The following is an 18107-nucleotide window of genomic DNA, read 5'->3' on the forward strand; positions in this document are numbered from 1 at the left end:
TCAGACTCCATTTGGTGCAGTCCCCAGCGTCAGTCTTTCCTTCTCATCCTGTCTGGCAAGTCTTCCCTGACCTAGGGTTCTGAGTGACTTGCCAGTCCTTATTCTCAATCCCTCTTCCTGCCTCTTCAGCCCTTCTGCCAGGCATATTTCCTTAACTTTCATGTGTTTTCTCCTGGCACCGCCTGCTCAGAAGATTTTTTTTTCTGTCAAATTATATTATTAGTAATACCAGCAAAAAAGGTTATTGAGGGTTTTATGCTAGTGTGTTAGACAATATTTATTTTGTAATTTCTTGCCAATTACTTTTATGTCAAAGATTTGAACCACTTATAGACTGTGAACACCCAGATCCGAAGTTGATCATTACATAGGGTGATAACAGCTGCCCCTACCAGTGTCATTTTATGCAACCAGCACTATTTCTTTACCAGGAATGATTTTCAGACAGGTGACAGCCACATAATCAATTTAAGTTCCCTCTCTGAGGTTTGGGTGACTGTTAGCAGATGGAGTGATACTGTAAAAAATACACACGAGGATTGGCCATGAGTTACACAGTATTTTTGGACCAAGATACACCTTACTTCTGCTATACTTATCCATCTGTCTCCAATCTTTGTTGGTGTAATTACTTGTGTAGTCACACAGATTTTGGATGTTTCTGTAAGTTTATTCTGTTTTAGTGCTTGCTCTTTTGCAAATGGTCCAGAAACTTTGCTTCTTGAACTATGTTTCACCATCAGAAATGACTAAATTAACAGCAGATATCATAATGGGAAGTGTGGAAATAACAACTTTCCAGTATGTAACACAATGAAAATGACATTACTTGATACGTTAGTGTGATAAAGTAGTCAGATAAAATTTGTATAATAGATCTAAGATGTCATCATATACGTTACCAGTTAGTCTCCAACATTTTGACAAATCTCGAGAGTGAACTGGCAAACAGTGTTGCTCTGTCATGTGGGGTTGCATAAAATGACCTCAGTACACAGTGACATATTTCAATATCTGTCATTTTGATGTGAGTGCAACAGCATGGAGGAGGAACTACAGTGTGATCTTTCTTAGTGAAGCAGTTTGGAGAAAGGCATTTAGTATTCTATGGAGAGTCTGGACAGATGGCTTCAATCTGTTTACAGATTAAAACTTTTTAGGATTTTCTGTCTCATTGATAGAAAGAATTCTACTTTTGAATTTGTTGAACACTTCATTCATGATTCTTATTACACTAATTTTGGCTTCATTCTGTTTTTGTTTGTCTGTGAGACTTTTGCTACACTTAAATTTGCAGTGCAACTCTCTTTGCTTTAGTAGAAGCTTTCTAACATAGCTGTCAAGCCACAGCAGCTCTTTCCCCATCTGCCACAACTTTGTTTGCCACTTCTGCTGCATGGAAATATTTTCTCACCTTTCTTGATATTACTATTTACAGCAATATTCTGTGAGGCCTTATAAACACAGATTCCCTGTTCTAGGAAAAGTGAATTGACAAGTTTGGGATTTTTGGTGACTAGGAGATCTAATATGTTGCCGCCAAGAGTCAATCACCTGATTAGCTGCTCAAGATGATTTTTGGGTAAGGCATTTAGAACAATTTCACATGATTCCCTGTCCCTACTACCTGCCTTAATCTCTTGAGTCTCCCAGTCTATATCTGGTAAGTTGAAGTATCCACCAAATACTATAAACTGACCCAGGAATTTACATCAGCTGTTCTCAAAGTTTCCACTCAAATGTCCCTAAAGCAGGAGAGTCTGTAAAAGTATCCAATAACCATGTCTGATCCACCTTTAACACTTATGTCCACCCAAATTATTTTGAATTCAGAATCTGTACCAACCTGAATGGATATTATAATTTTTTTTCTTTTCTTTTCTTTTTTTACATCTATAAACACTCCTCTCCCACTGGTGTTCAACCTGTGTTTGCAATATGCATTCCATTTGAAATTTAAAATTTGGTTGCTATTGACATTTGGTTTCTGCCAGCTTGTCACCCCTAGTACTATGTGGGTATTGTAAGATGAGTTCTGGGACCTATCAATAGACGGTCCTGCAGTTAAATAACACTACATTAATGTTTTCTTTGTTCAGTCTACCACAACAAATGTTACTATCTTTAATTAATGTGGATATATTCTTCACCATCTGAAATCAGAGTATATCTTCTTGGTCCTGTGGAGGGCTTTCTCTAGCCTAAAAAAAAGTCACATGCATGCCCCATATACTCTGCAACCCTGTAGTAGCTGTTTTGGTAGTGCCCATCTGATCTATTAATGGGAGGGAGGGGGCTCTTCAGTTCTCATAGTTGCAGTGTTCTGAAATCATAAAGGGTGAAATAATGTTGTTGGTACCTCACCAAATAGAGAGAATTTTTTTTTAAAAATTCTCATCCAATTGTATTTAACAAAAACTATATAGCAGTAAAAGTGATTCCAAAATGTATCAAAGTGAACATGAAGAGCAACACTACAGCTGCACAGCCTATAAAGGACAATAATGTGAAATTTGTGCAATGAATCCTCAGTGACAGCTGCTTAAGGGCACAGGTCCAAAACTATTACATTGAAATCATTCTGAAATTGTGGCAGGCTGCAGATGTATCTTCACTGATATAGACACAAATTGAGACCAGAGAATGCTGCCGAATCTACAATGTAAAGGTTGGTTTCATCCCCTTTGATTTATGTAGCAGCTTATTATAATTAAACTTTCCCTATTTAACACATTATAACATGGGAACTAATTACCATATGAGTACCAAACTTTCTGACATTAATGCACAGAGTAAGGGGTGCACGATTTCCATGCGTCACAGTGCCACCATCCAGTTCCAACTATGGTCACCACGTGCCGGGATCAGTCATCGTGATTCATAGTCGCACACACCTGACCAGTAGCAGTCAGGACAAAAGGAGCAGGGCATTATTGGTGAAGCTACATTATGAAAATTGGGTGTCACTCCGGGAAGAGGCCAATGACTGGTTGCACCACAGCTGGTTGATGAAATCATTGCTGCTATGACAGGCAATGCCGAACGCAATTCTTGATCATCGGGCAGTGTGCATGCTGTGTCATTACAGTTGAACACACAAGATCCATATTGTACAGCAGCTTGCACCACAGGATGCCCAACAATGTGTTGACTTCGCTCTTCACTTTCTCACATGGATTGAAGTTGACGAGGGCTGGCCCTGCACCACCCTATGGACAGACAAAGCTCATTTTTCTCTGATGGGTGAGGTGAACACACAGAATTGTTAAGTGTGGAGATCTTCACTTCCAGTCACTCTACATGAAGTTGCTCTGTATGGTGAGCATGTCATTGTATGGTGTGGCTTCATGGCTATGTTCAACATTGGTCCATTCCTCATTGAACAGGTTGGCACTCAATGGCCAAAAATGTGCAGTGGGATTGGCCAGCATTACTATGAAATGCCTCACCAGCATGTCATATCCAGCCTACAGGAGATAGACATGTTGAACTCAACAGTTTTCATGCAAGATGGTGTGCTACTGCACATCACTTGTGAAGTTCATCTGGTTCACTTTTACGTAATTGGATACGATTTCATTATCAGCTGATCATTTCCAAATGCTTAGCCAGGATTACCGTATTTACTCGAATCTAAGCCGCACTTTTTTTCTGGTTTTTGTAATCCAGAAAACTGCCTGCGGCATAGAATTGAGTGCAAAGTAAGCGGAAATTTTGAAAAATGTTGGTAGGTGCCGCCACAACTAACTTCAGCCGACGAATATATGTAGTGCTACACAGGCATGCTTTGCAGGCATAAAGATAAATACTGGCGCTAAAACCTCTGCGTCAGTAAATAAATTAAAAAAAAGGTGGAAAACGAGCTTTTTTTCTCCGCCCCGAGTTTCGACCACTGCATTTTCATACATTATCCAAAAAAGTAAACACAAATTCCGTATTGTTCATCTTCGAATGTAGCAGCATTCCGACGTACTACGAAAATCCGACTGGCAAGACTGTTTGGAATGTTTGTCAATATGGCCAACTCTACATTCTGAATTTTTTCCTACCTGTGAGAAGAGATGGTTGCTAATAGGAACTTTTATGAATAGTGAATCACATGCAATATTCTCTTCACCATAAGAATAATACAGATATAAACATTTTGCCATGTATTCTTTCGTATTTGCTGCTATCTCATTTAAATCCTACGAAACTAGTGTGAGACAACAGCAAGCGCGGAAGAATATACATATGTAAAGTTAGTAATGATGAAAAAATACATGTATGGATTGAAGGATTTGGTGTACTTGCCGAGAATGTAACTTTAACTGGTGATGTAACCTTGTGCTATAATTATTAATAAAGTATGATCCGTAGCGTCAGCCACCAATCGCTAGACATACATCTGGTGAACGGGGGCTCAAGGATGCAACAATTTGAAAAAATTCGAAAGCATAGTGCCGCGTTGGCCGCTGAGCGCCTGCGAGGCTGCATGATGCAACCCACTTGGGCCGTAATATTCGTATTATTCTTATGCCTAATAGTGATACAGTCAGGAATGAAGCACGGCAATTGACTAGATTTTTAAATCTAAGATGACTCTAATTTCTGTGCAGAATGTAATATACAAAAGAGGCGTCTGCAAAGATTTTCAAATGGAGAAAAATTTTAGCTAAACTCTCATTCAGAACATCTTCTATCATACGCAGTCTATTATTTGGTTCTTGTTGATCATTATCAAAGAAAGCAGCAGTGTAAGTAACACCAAATAGCAGTCTCTTGCCACTGTTTCGTTAATGAGACAATTCCTCTCTTTTTTTTTATTGTAAGCGGTGGTAGCGCGCACAAAAGCAAGCCATGCCGCGAACGGCGACAGGTCATAAACACACATTATCAAAATGCGACAAACAATGCATGACGCAGTACAATAATGCATTTTCAGCCTAGAGTGACGTAAACACCTATAACAAAGAGAACTGCACTTATCAGATCAAAGAAAAATACGCAATTGATTCAAACCAGACGGAGCACGTGAAAAAGGAAGGGTACGTATAAATACGGACGGAGCGTCTGACGCATAGCAATGGCTACCTGGTAAAGCTTAACTGCGAACCTTATGACTCAAACCAAACTACTGTAACTGTATCGTCTTTCATTCGACCTAAATTGTGTCTCATATTACAATGGACCAACGTTGTTTCAATTTGGAGGTGGTGGTGGTGGTGGTTAGTGTTTAACGTCCCGGCGACAATGAGGTCATTAGAGATGGAGCGCAAGCTCGGGTTAGGGAAGGTTTGGGAAGGAAATTGGCCGTGCCCTTTCAAAGGAACCATCCCGGCATTTGCCTGAAACGATTTAGGGAAATCACGGAAAACCTAAATCAGGATGGCCGGAGACGGGATTGAACCGTCATCCTCCCGAATGCGAGTCCAGTGTGCTAACCACTGCGCCACCTCGCTTGGTAATTTGGAGGTGCGGCCTAAAACTTTTGTCCCCTTGAATTTCGAGTCTCAAATTTCAGGTGCGGCTTAGATTCGGGAAATTTTTTTTTCCTTGATTTCGAGTCTCGTTTTTCAGGTGCGGCTTAGATTCGAGTGCGGCTTAGATTCGAGTAAATACGGTAACACCTGATCCCACTCCCTGTGATTTCTGGTTGTGGGACTACCTTAAGGACAGGGTTTACCAGGGAACATTCACACATGTGCTAATCTGAAGCGTAGCATATGAAGAGACCCGCCGGAGGTTCGAGAGGTACTTGTACAGTAATTAGTTGCCATGTTATAATGTGTTAAAAAGGGAAAGTTTAATTATAACCACCCAGTAGTATCAGTGCATTGAATTCATTTTGTGTCCATCCCTAGTGTCAGGGTAAGCTACGGTTCTTGTTGTAAACAGGAAATTTTGATTCAAGTACCAGTCTGACCAAGATTATCAATTGTCTTGAAGTAATCATTCGTATTCTGTAGACAGGTTTCATCTGTGCTTCTTGTAATGTGTGTTTCACCTGTACTTAACTAGTTTTCTTTGCTTCAGGTGGAAGCTGAACCACACACATCTCCTAAGCAAGAGATCGAGTACATATCTGTTAAAGAGGAGGCTCTGGTAAGTACTAAAATTCATCTGTCTTTACATTCAAATATATTCCGAGCAAGCCACTGTGCACAGCATGAGGAAGAGTGCTTCATATGGCTGTTAAATATTCCTTTACATTTACATGTATATCCATTCTCTGCAAACCACTGAGAAATGCATGGAAGAGGGTATTTCTTATTCAATTCAAATGTGGAGAACAGAAAGAATGATTGCATAAATGCCTCTGTGTATGCTTTAATTAATCTAACCTTTTCTCTGCATTTGCTGTGGGAGTGAAGCATAAAGGGTAGTTGTATACCCCTAGATTCATCTCTTAAAGTTGGTTCTTGATACTTTATAAGCAGGCTTTTGTGTGGTAGTTTGTGTCTGTCTCCAAACACCTTCCAGTTTATTTTCTTCAGCACTTCCAAAGGTGCAGTAAACCCACTGAACATCCTTCCTGTCTTTTTTTTATATGTTTTCAATATCCTCTGTTAGTCTTAGTTGGTACAGGTCCCAACACTTTAGCAGTTTTCTGTGGTGGGATGCACGAGTGTTTAGTGAGCTGTCTCTCTTGTAGGCTGATTTCATTTCCATACTATCCTACCAGTATGTGCTACCTGTTTTACCTACTTCTGATTCCAAGTGGTTGTTCACTTTTATATCCCTACTTTAGTCATTGGATAATAAATATTTTCCTTTTGTGAAGTGCAAAATTTGATGTTTCTGAATATTTAGAGGTACAGTCCTTTGAAATCTTGGAAAGATGAGACTGAATATTTTTCAGCTTTTTTCAGACAGTACTTCTTTATAAATATCTGTGTCATCTGTAAAAAACCATGAGGTTACTATTAATATTGTTTGTAATGTCATTATTGTACAACATGAAAAGCAAGTGCCCCAACACAAGTCGCTGGGGCATGCCTGAAGTTACTTGTACATCTGTCAGTGACTCTCCATCCTAGATAATATGCTACATTCTTTTTACAGAGTAATCCTTAATCCAGTTACAAATATTGTCTGATGTCCCATTTGACCATACTTTCAATAAGTAGTATGGCTATGGTAATGAGTCAAACACTGTCCAGAAGTTGAGAAATACTGTACCTCATAGACTTGTTGGATGGTTCTACCATGCCTTACACAGTATGGCATGGATCCTACTGACACCATATGACTTTGAATACTGCACATGCACAATAGCTTGTAATAGGAAGCAGAGAGGTGATGAAAGATAAATCAGAGAAACCTATTTCACATGCCAGTAGCAATGAAGTGTTGGAGTGTAAAACATCCTGTTACTTCAGTTCGTTGTTGTTACGAAACTTAGTCTGTGACAGAAGTGCAACCTCCTCTTTTTTCTTGGGTGGGGGGGGGGGGGGGGGAGGGAGGGGGGACAGTCGTGTACCATCTTGGAATATCATATTGTAATATGTTCAACATCAAGCTCATTGCTGCAAGAGCAATCTGCATGCCTAAAAACTTGAACAGCGTTGTCCTTGACCCTTGGCGTGCCAGCAGTCTCACATTTTAGGAGTCAATTGAAGTAATAAGTAATTCATGCTGAGTGCTTATGGAGATCAGCAGATTGCAGATTGCTCTAAAACTTAAGCCCAGAGATGAGGAAGGAGGAATTCCTTTCTGCACTGCCACTATCAATTTCCTGCGTGAAAACCCTGATTAATTGAATAATTTGTTAGTGTACAACAGTGCTTCAGGAAAATGATGGGATGAGTCCTTTGAAAGGTCACCATGCCCTTTCTTCCCCATCCTTCCCTAAGCCTACAGGACCAGTGGCCTCGCTGTTTGATCCCATCCGCTGAATCAACCAACCAACCTTATTGTCCAACAAAGCCCTTTCAAGCTGTGGTGACAAACAGAACGTGTGGTACTGGTCTCCACTGGACCCCAAGGAGGTGCATGAAAAACTTGTGTTCTCCCAAAGAGACTATGGAATTCTGGATACGGATTGTAATATACGTAATAAATAGTTCCCAAGTTTTCTGTACACACATATATTTTACCATTAAGACTGATACACATGAACACTGCATGAAGTACAAAGGCAGACTGAATGAAACATGGCAGCTCGTCAGAGCAGTTAATGTTCCAAAGATTGTAACTTGTGTGGGCGATGTGACCTATCGACGCCACACAGCCCCCCCTCCCCACAAGACGGAGTATGGCCTACGAGCACTGAGAGGGGGGGGGGGGGGTCGTGTGGGTGTCAGCGTCGGCGTGAGTGCTGTGAGGCAGCAGGCGCATGACCGGAAGCTCCCTCTCTGTCAGGTCAGCGTGTGAAGGTGTGGTCGGCAGCTGCCAGTCCAACTTGTAATCCAAAAACCAGTGAAGGGCAGGGGGGGGGGGGGGAGGTTTGGGGGGGGGAGGGAGGAGGGAGGGAATGATGCTTCAGCCAACTTGGGAGTAGTGGTATGGGAGAGGAGGCAAAAGTAGGTGATCACAAATTAAATCCGAGTGGTCATGAAGGTGTGTGATCAAACATAGGAACTTGGAGTTGTTGTAAATCACTTGATGCAGCTCGAAGAGGTGTTCCACCAGTGCGAACCATGAAACTGGACAGGCCTTGTATGGGGGTGGTAGCTTGGGTAGGCAGACTGGAGGTGGATATGAGGGTGGCTTTGGCTTGTCTCGGAAGCCCTGTGGTCCTGCTGCACAGGAGTTCATGCTGGGATCCGGCATCACCAGAGCGGAAATGTTACTAGCACAGACGTTCAGAACAACAGCTGGTTGTAATATCTCTGAAGACACCCGAAAACATGATGCAGCAGGCACGATAGGTACCGTGGGAGTAAACGGGCAAGCGGCGAGTAATGAGGGCCCATATACTGGACCGGAAATTGCAGGAATAGCACTGACATTGTCCAACTCGGAAATGACGCAGAAGGCCAGTGCAGCAGATGCAAACGGTACTGTGGAAAGAGCGAGCGGTTGTATGGTCGGAATCGAGGCCACCCGTGGGTAAAGGGGGGGAGGTGGCGGGGGGTACGGGGGGGGGGGGGGTGCTGGAGCTTAAAATGGCAGCGATGAGTTTTCCGCGCATACTGGCCATGCACTCTTCGTGGTTTGACCATAAAACACTGGTGAAACCTGTTGGCAGTTGCACTGTCATAGTACAACATTGCTGGGTGAAGAGGCTATGTTGGGTGCACTCGCACCCATGTGGTCACGAAACTGTGCCACTGATCTGGTGGTTTGTTCTTGCAAACTCGATGAAAAAATGTCTGTAACTGATTTGTGAGGAAGGCAAGACTTGTGTAGCTTGGTAATAATTGACTGCATGTGCATTTTGCCCAAATGGCGACATTGCACATGGCACTACTGTAACCGACATCGAGGCGCATAGAGGATCAAAGCACGTGTGCGAATATTGGTCCCTTTGAACTTCGTATGAGTGATTGATCGCAACACTATTTAGTAGATTGTCCACTTCACATTTCACTTATTGTTGTGCATAATCGGGTGAAACAAAGCCTGAGTCCATTGTTTGAGGTAACTGCGTAACACTCGGTCGTTGTGGAGTTGCTAAAGTAGATGTTATGCGTGTTGGATATCGTAGATCATTGTCCGTTAACTGCGAAATAACCAACAGCAGAGGGCTGTGTTGGCCTGGTTGTAAGAGCTGGGCATCCAAATCTTCATAAAGAACATTCAGTGATGTAGCCATGGCGTCGGATGTGAAACCTGTTGATTCTATATGGCCAGCACGGAAGTCGTGGAAGACGTAGACCTTTTTGTCCAGGGTCACCAATATGGGATTCTGGATATGGATTGTAATATACGTAATAAACAGTTCCCAAGTTTTCTATGTACACATATATTTTACCATAAAGACTGATACACATGAACACTGCATGAAGTACAGAGGCAGACTGAATGAAACATGGCAGCTCGTCAGAGCAGTTAATGTTCCAAAGATTGTAATTTGTGTGGTCGATGTGATGTATCGACACCACGTGGCAATTGGTGTGGATCCAATGCTTCTGAGAGTATAGATCCATATTCTTTTTAGAATGAAGTTGGAGGAACAGTGACTGTTCATTCACAATATTATATCACTATGTTGGAAAACTCTGCTCAACCTTGCGTACGACATCTGGGCATTGACCTCTGAAGGTCTTTTATAGGAAGATGGTGGAACAGCCCACACCATGCGAAACAGCATATTTGTTGTTTTTGGAATGTTCGGTAGTGTCATCTCTCATGTTTGAGAAATCACTTGGCTGCCTGAATCACCTGGTTTTACAGTCCAATTTTTTTTACTATGTAGATTCTTCAGAGACACTTTTCCGGAGATATATGGGAAAACTCTCCTGTTAATGTAATACCTTTTGTAATTTATTTAGGCCACCCATAGAGAACACCATAGCAGCTAAGTATCGTCATTGTGCCTTAACTAACATGAATGTAAATTGCTATCTTGATGAAGATCACAGAGGGCAATTTATTTGAAATATATTGTAAGGAAAATGTATTATCTGTGCCAGAGGTGTTAAAATGAAACGGAGATGTTACAGTACCTTCAGTGTAATGTGAAATTATACTGATAGTGACACAAAGGCATTAATGGCATTAGCTGCCAGTGGACATTGATTCAAGTCAATGGGGAAAGTTGAAAATTCGTGCTTGACTGGGATTTCAACCTGGGTCTGCTGCTTGCTAGACAGATACTCTGACCACTGTGCCATGTATATATGGTGATCATTGCAACTGCATGGACTACCTTCAGAGTATGCCTCCTGTCAGACTCAGATTCTTAACTTATCCACACACTACGTATGTAATGCTTCTTGCCCATCATTCTTATTACTTGCAGAACTGCGCAGCCACTATGGTCACAGGTTCGAATCCTGCCTTGGTCATGGATGTGTGTGATGTCCTTAGGTTAGTTAGGTTTAAGTAGTTCTAAGTTCTAGGGCACTGATGATCTCAGATGTTAAGTCCCATAGTGCTCAGAGCCATTTGAACCAACTTGTGGCACCCGTCAGTGAAATGCTGTGGGTAATTTGTGGATAAGCTGAGAATCTGGGTCTGATGGGAAGTATGCTAGCATAGTCCATGCAGTTGCAATGACCACTATATCTAGATGGCACAGTGGTCAGTGCATCAGCGGCAGCAGACCCGGTGAGGCACAAATTTTCAACTTTCCCCATTGATTTAAATCAATGCCCACTGGCAGCTCATGTCATTAATCCCTTTGTGTCTTGATTCATAGTGGTTGCAGGATCAAAATTGTATCTATTTCTTTGGACATGTCTGAAATAATGGGCACGACATATATAGTGATAGTATCATTTTGACTCACATTCATATAAAAGTTTCATTAGTTAACATTATTCATTTTACTCTGCAGAGATAGTTAACTGCTAAGCTGAAATGACACATTTCATCAAGTAATAGAAATTATGCTTTTTGTTTGTAAACTGGATGACTTATTGTTAACAGTTTCAAAGTTTTTCACTCAACAATAATCATTTTTTGGTATCTTTGATCAAAGACTTCAGGATTGTGAAATATTGTTATGCAGTAAGTGTGTTTGAGTAAACTTGTACACATTTATAATATTGGTGTAACACTGAATTCAAAAGTTGTGAAGTTTTCAGAATTATACATAAAACAATATACACATTACACAAGTATACATAAAGATAATACACATATATACGTACATTTTCCCTAGAGCGTATGCTTGTTTGGAAAGACATTCAACTATAATTTCGTTCAGTTTTGTTGTTGGAAGTTTAGTTGTCCATAGTTATTTACATTTTCTTTTATCATTATGATTTGAAGTTTGCTTCACAAAATTCTCAGTCTTTGTTTCCTTTTTTACAGTAGGTTTACAGTAGTGATTCATGGTTTCTTGATGATGCTATGTATTTGAGTGCTCAGTTAACTTTCATGTGGTGAGACAGAATCTTCTTCGGCTTGGCATTAGCATGATAGTTGTGTGGAAATCCTCTCCAGAAATCCCCAATGGTGCAAAATCTGGCATTGAGGTATCATCAGGGTACACAGTGGTTGGTATAGTTTGATGTGAGATAGGCAGCATAGCTCGGCAACAGAAACGCAGAATGGTAGGTGGCATTGTCGGCAAGACAGTGCCTTTGCTTACCAGATGGGGCTCATTGTTTCATACATGCAACACATTGTACAAGAAATCTCTATTATTTCAATCATAAAAGAATCTGTTGGTGTTAAGAAGTTCTACAGGACACACAGTCACTGGTCTGCCATAGTTACGTAGAAAGCATAAGCAGAAGAGGTGGCAGCACAAATAAAGAATATTAATTGTACAAAAACTTGATTAGTTGAAAGATATGCAATTCATACTGCTAATGTCAGTAGATGGTGGGTAAATTTGTGACAGTGTATGTTTGGATCATTACAACTGGATCTGTAGCATGCATCTGGAACATTAATATTAATGGAGGTTTGACTGCCACCAAGAATACAGACAGTTGAGAGGATTGGGATGTGAGTCAACAGTTCACCTCTCACAGTCATTTCATACCTAATGTCAACAATGACTGGATAAACACACTGTATCCAATTCGCAGAACCAGCCAACCACTTCACTTCTACACACATTGTTAAAGTTTAACCGTATGTTTGGGACATATTCATGCGTATAAGCTACATGGCTCATGATTTAACACATCACATTTGAAAAGGTTCACCATTTCATAGCCAAGAGTATACTTCCAGAGCATTTTCAATCCACAAACCTCAAATGGCGAACCATGTTGTCCAAATAAGATAAACTTTATAGAACTTACACTGGCAGTACAATTAGCGTATGTATGTCCACGTGATGTGAGATGCTATAAGTACTTGTGAAGGCAAACATCACAACCCTGACACACATTTGTCAATAGAAACATTCTAGCCCTAATGCAAACATAGTGAGTTGCACACTTACATAACAAAGCTTGAACAGAGCAAATCAAACTTGACTGGAATAAGCAGTCAAACTGAACCAAATTGTAACTTAAGGCCATACCTTTTATAATATAGATCATTCTGGATGAACAGGCAGACCCTCAGTAACTGCCTTGTTGCATGTGCACAAGTTGGATTCAGACTGTCAGGACTTTTGTAGTGGCAATGTTGTCGGTCCTTCACAGGCGAACTCTGAACTGAGTTTATTCTTGAAAATTGGAGAAGAAATACAGAGCACTGTGACATCCAATTGGGACAAGACAGCATACCATTTCCAAATAGACCACAGCTGCAGTTGATCAGTGTTGCACACACATAAGAATAATGAATAAAGAAACAATCTTCATCTCCCCCTCCTTCCCCTGTACCCTACCTGTACAGCAGGGTGCAGAGTTTCAATTCTGAAGCCACTAGCAAGTCATACAACTTTGGTCACCACAATCTGTTAATCTAAATAAGAAAAAGTACATCTTGTCTGTGTCTCTTTATGGTGTTTGTTTGATAGACAAACTGGTCAAACAATATATTTGTACATAACACCATATTAAATTGTGTAATAGAGGACTATGGTTCGACATAACTATTTCAAACATAAATACATACCAGTATCATAGTCTAGCGGTCTAGCACTTAGTGTTGGTGTAACATTATGTTTCTACAGAGAAGTATCACATAAGAATGGCATGGCAGATCTTGGACCAGACTCAGACAGGGAAGGTCCATTTACAGATATCATCAACAAATCCTCCAGTGTAAGTCTGTCTTCAGCCAAATCCTGTTTGCAATTTTTAGTCTGTTGTAATAGCTGAAGCCTCTCTTACGTGAAGTTGTGCTCACTAGTATAACAGTGTAACATGCGAGAGCATGAAGCAGACTGTGGAATCTTGTGGAAAAATTTCACTGTAAATCTTCTGAAGTGTCTGGCTCAATTTCAGAGTGGAAACAAAAGTTTGTACTCTGCCCACTCTACTAAAATAAAATCAGCTTTCTCATCAAAGAAAGTGGGATTCAAATACATAAACAGCTGTTTTATTTCTTCATTTCCGATTGAAGAATTTTACCTTTGTGAGGCCAGCCCTAGGTGTCATAAACGTGCAGAGTGGTATTAACATCTGATGACAAACCCTTTGCCATGCACCTCACTGTGCTTTGTAGAGTATAGATGTAGATACTGATGTAGATGTGGATTGATTGCAACTTTTCTGTGATATACACCTTTACATTTTATTGATCCATAGCAGTATTTAAAAATATTCCAAACAACTGAGTCAAATGTTTTGAGATGTTCAGATTCCCTACAGGCATCTAACACAGATAACTGGAAATGGTGTGCTAGGCAATGAATGAATATCAGTGTTGGACAAATAGCTTTAATTTGCACAGCTGATCCTGATTTGTGACCAAACATACTTGCAGCACCATCACTACCTAAACATATAGTGTAATATTTTTGTCCGTATTCACTTGGGCCTCTAGTCTTATCTAAGTAATCTGTTAAAGCTGTGAATTAACCAGAATAGTAGTAGTCAGGTAGTTCTGTTAACACCTAAATATCCTCCTTGATGTGGCCATCATTTGCATCCGTTTAACTAACATACACATTTGCATAATCGATTGCAGATTGATCAGTGGAACCATCAGTTAGAAGACTGATGATGTTACTTTCAATTTTTTAAATTATGTGTGAGATCCTGCTTCAGTGTATCCACTATGAAATGAATGAATTGTGTGCACTGCTTTTAATGTCATACTGTGATGAGACAGTCACATTTGATTTTTCTGTCAAACACAGCAGGTGTACAGAGGCTTTAAATGACTTCTGTTGCTTAGCTTTATATTACACTGTATTAAACGAATTTGTAAGCTGGGAGAACATTTGACTGTCCATTTTTAATGCATCCAGCCAGTGATGTTTCTGTGGGCTGTTCCTTTGCCTTTACACAAGCAATATTTTCACAGTACACTTTACCCAGAGTATGCAGAGCAAAGGACTCTTTTCTTTTTCTTTTTTTTTCCAGAGGTGCAAAAACCCTTTTCTCCCAATTCTGATCAATATTATTAGCTTGCACCTGTTCACAGAATTTGCAAGATGTAAGCTTTGTTGTGTTATTGTACAATAGCCAATCAAAATGGCTTAACTTGTGTTTATTAAATTTCTTTTTAGTTGGGAATGGGTGTGTGGCACTATCATCTTTCCTTCCATCAGAGCAGGAAGATGATATTAGCTGAACACTATTACTACTGGCTGATTCTGTCTCAAAAATCACAATTTGTTTTTCTTGCACACGGGGAGCATTCACATTGTCCTTCACATTTTTGCCACCAGCTGCAAACATTTCACTGGATGTATTACACTAAAAAAAATGACTGTATGTTCGTTTGCCTCTTTGCCATGGTAATAACTAATTCGTCACAAAATGGAAATAATATATGTTTAGTGATGACACAGTGTAAGTAACCATAAAAGTTGAATACCAGAGGACACTGCTGTATCAACAAAACATTAAAGTGCCATATGTATCACCTATTTTAAACAGGTGAGACTGCTCTCTTGTTTCATGAACCAGGACTTTCTTGTTGCTGCCAACACTTGGTGTGGAATGTATACACTATTATAGTATGCAAGCTGTGCACGAGTTTGTGCTGTCTGTATAATTATGAACCTATCCCCAATGTGTTTAGAAAATTAAATAAAATTTAAATGTAAGCCTGGATCACCAGTTGCCAATTTTTGGTCACCAATGGTGGGCTGGCTGCCATTAATTTTGTACCCTGCTCCACAGTACAGGTTACCTACGATATGCATAGTCCGGCTAGATAACAAGTGGTGTCTCTCACTACAGTGATGAAACACTCTTATCTTACTGTGAAGAAAAATCAGAACATCTTACTTGCTAATACACACAACAGTACAGTAAATTAAACTAAACTATACAAGAAGTCGTATAACTTCATATTAGAAAAACTGTAGATATATAAGAAGTGGCTAGTATTTAATGTGTTTATTTGTGTAAAGGTTTCATATCCTGGTAGGGCATAAACCAAGTTTTGTAGTTCCCCAATATAAAGTCGGGTTTAACATTTTAGGAGATGGCAGGTTGTTTCAGCCAGGGGATTGAGTAAGACGGCAATTTGTCTCCTTGTCTTGTATTTGTGATCATTACCATGACAGCACTCATTGTGCAACATTAAGTTCCTGAAATAAATTTTCTAAAAATGGGAAAAAACACACCTCTGTGTTCTGTAATTGCTTTTGAAGTGTTGTTGTGACTTTGGTATTGATCTATTTGCCCTGTTGTGTGGTCTATAGCACAATATGATATTTTTGATCATGCTCCAGTGTTGAAAATTTTTCCTCAACAGTTTCTTACATCTGTTTACGTTTGTGAGCTGTCCAATTGGACATATGCTTCTGCATTGAAGAAACCTGCTCACCAAGCTTTCCTTCGATATATTGGTCTGTCTTGATAGAAATATTGTCCATTTGGTTAGATAAAGCTTCAACAGTCGACCTGATTTTAGTCTGCCCATTAGCTAAGCACATATGCTGTGATCAATTTTTTCCATTTTTTATTCTATCGTGCAGACCTTCTGGGCTATAGAATCTGCCAAGCTAACTTTTGTCAGAATTTGAGTCTGTTCTTTGGCAATAGAATCTATTAAATTAACTTTCTTTGCAATGCAGGCTTGCTTCTCTGCAATAGAATCTATCAAACTGACTGTCTCTGCTATGCAGTCAATTGTATTCATCTTTTCTCACTCGTATGGATTAAGACACCTAATATGGACTCTAATTTTACTAGAATATTAGTCATTTTCTGTTCGGTAGTACTTATAGTTGTTTTCTGGGATAGCTTCAGGTTTGGAAGCTTGTGAACCCACACCAACTGGTCTAGACCCAGAGCAATTATGTAAATCTGTTGTAGAAATTGAAATATTTGTTAGGCCACAAAATCATTGAAAATAATTACTCTCAATTATTTAAAGTAATTGAGGAGCCTAAATGCAACAGGGCTGGCCTTAGATGTTGATAGAATTAAAAAAAGAAATGGATGAAACTATTTCATAGCGTTAAAGGCAACAGTGCTAAGTGTATGCTATGTGCTGTTAATAGCATACTTAAATTCACAGTAAAGGTGCAGTTTACTACTGAGGCTAACAGTCTGCACTCTACAATTATCGTCACATGTTAAAGTAGCTTGAAGAGGATATCTGCATATATTATTTGGCACAGAATTTCATAATGTGAATTGAGGAAAGAAAGAAAAATTTTCCTCAATTCACATGTTGAATCCAGGGAAATATATTTCTGAGTATGGTTATTTCTTTTTGGTATTTATATCCCAGGTCCTTGTCCAGATCACACTGCACATGTAAAAAAATTCACAAGAAAAATATTTATTTGTTCCACAGTAAGATGTGTACAAGAGAAAAAATGAAATCAACAGTAACGTTAAATTACAGACTGTAAGTCCATTGGAAATAAAGTTCCAATGTCCTTTACATGATGACACCATTCCTCACGTCTGGATAAAAGAAATTCAATCATTATACATTTGCAGTAATTAACATTTTGTTGTTTTGGACCCAACATATGAGACACAAGAACAATTACTTTCTTTCTTTCTTTCTGTCACTGTTCAACACCAAGCTTTCCAAAAATAAATTTCTAAGGAATTAGCAGTGATTTGATAAATGATGAAAGACAGAACTGCAAATCTGATTTTTATTATTTTTAAGCAGTGCAGATGGTAAATTTCTGACTTGCACTTGGTACAAAGGAATATGAATATGCTTAAAATTCACACATCACGGTAATGATTTGTTAGATTGTACCTTCTTAATATGGCTGCCGAATATTTAAATTGGAGCTTTACAAAGAAGTCTGTTTGACTACTGAACCATAACTAATCTCTGATATTATTTGCATCCCCACACAGATGAAGACACTGAAATTCCACAGAGAGTAAAAATTTAAATCACTGTCTTCATAAAGACTGCTGAGGACAATATGTTTGTAATATACTGCAAATAAAATGTATTGCCTATTCCAGAGACATTAAAATGTACTGAGATGTGACAGGCAGCATTGTGTT

The 18107-nt window shown here is 39.6% G+C and overlaps 1 protein-coding gene across 11 annotated transcripts in view; it reads left to right on the forward strand.

Moving 5' to 3' along the window:
* The window catches only part of LOC126210633 (zinc finger protein 239-like), a 468318-nt gene that overhangs the window by 64722 nt on the left and 385489 nt on the right, over positions 1-18107 (forward strand). For 10 of the 11 annotated variants that reach the window (XR_007540715.1, XM_049939948.1, XM_049939947.1 and 7 more), the window contains exon 3: positions 6016-6084. The exons of the other annotated variant lie outside the window; for it this stretch is intronic. Coding sequence is in view for 9 of the 10 variants with exons in the window: in XM_049939948.1 (XP_049795905.1) it covers positions 6016-6084 (69 nt within the window). In the remaining variant the exon portion in view is untranslated. The remainder of the gene's footprint in view (positions 1-6015; positions 6085-18107) is intronic. 11 annotated transcript variants of the gene reach the window in all.

The sequence above is a fragment of the Schistocerca nitens genome, chromosome 10 (assembly GCF_023898315.1).
Source record: "Schistocerca nitens isolate TAMUIC-IGC-003100 chromosome 10, iqSchNite1.1, whole genome shotgun sequence".
Classification (NCBI taxonomy): Eukaryota; Metazoa; Arthropoda; class Insecta; order Orthoptera; family Acrididae; genus Schistocerca; species Schistocerca nitens.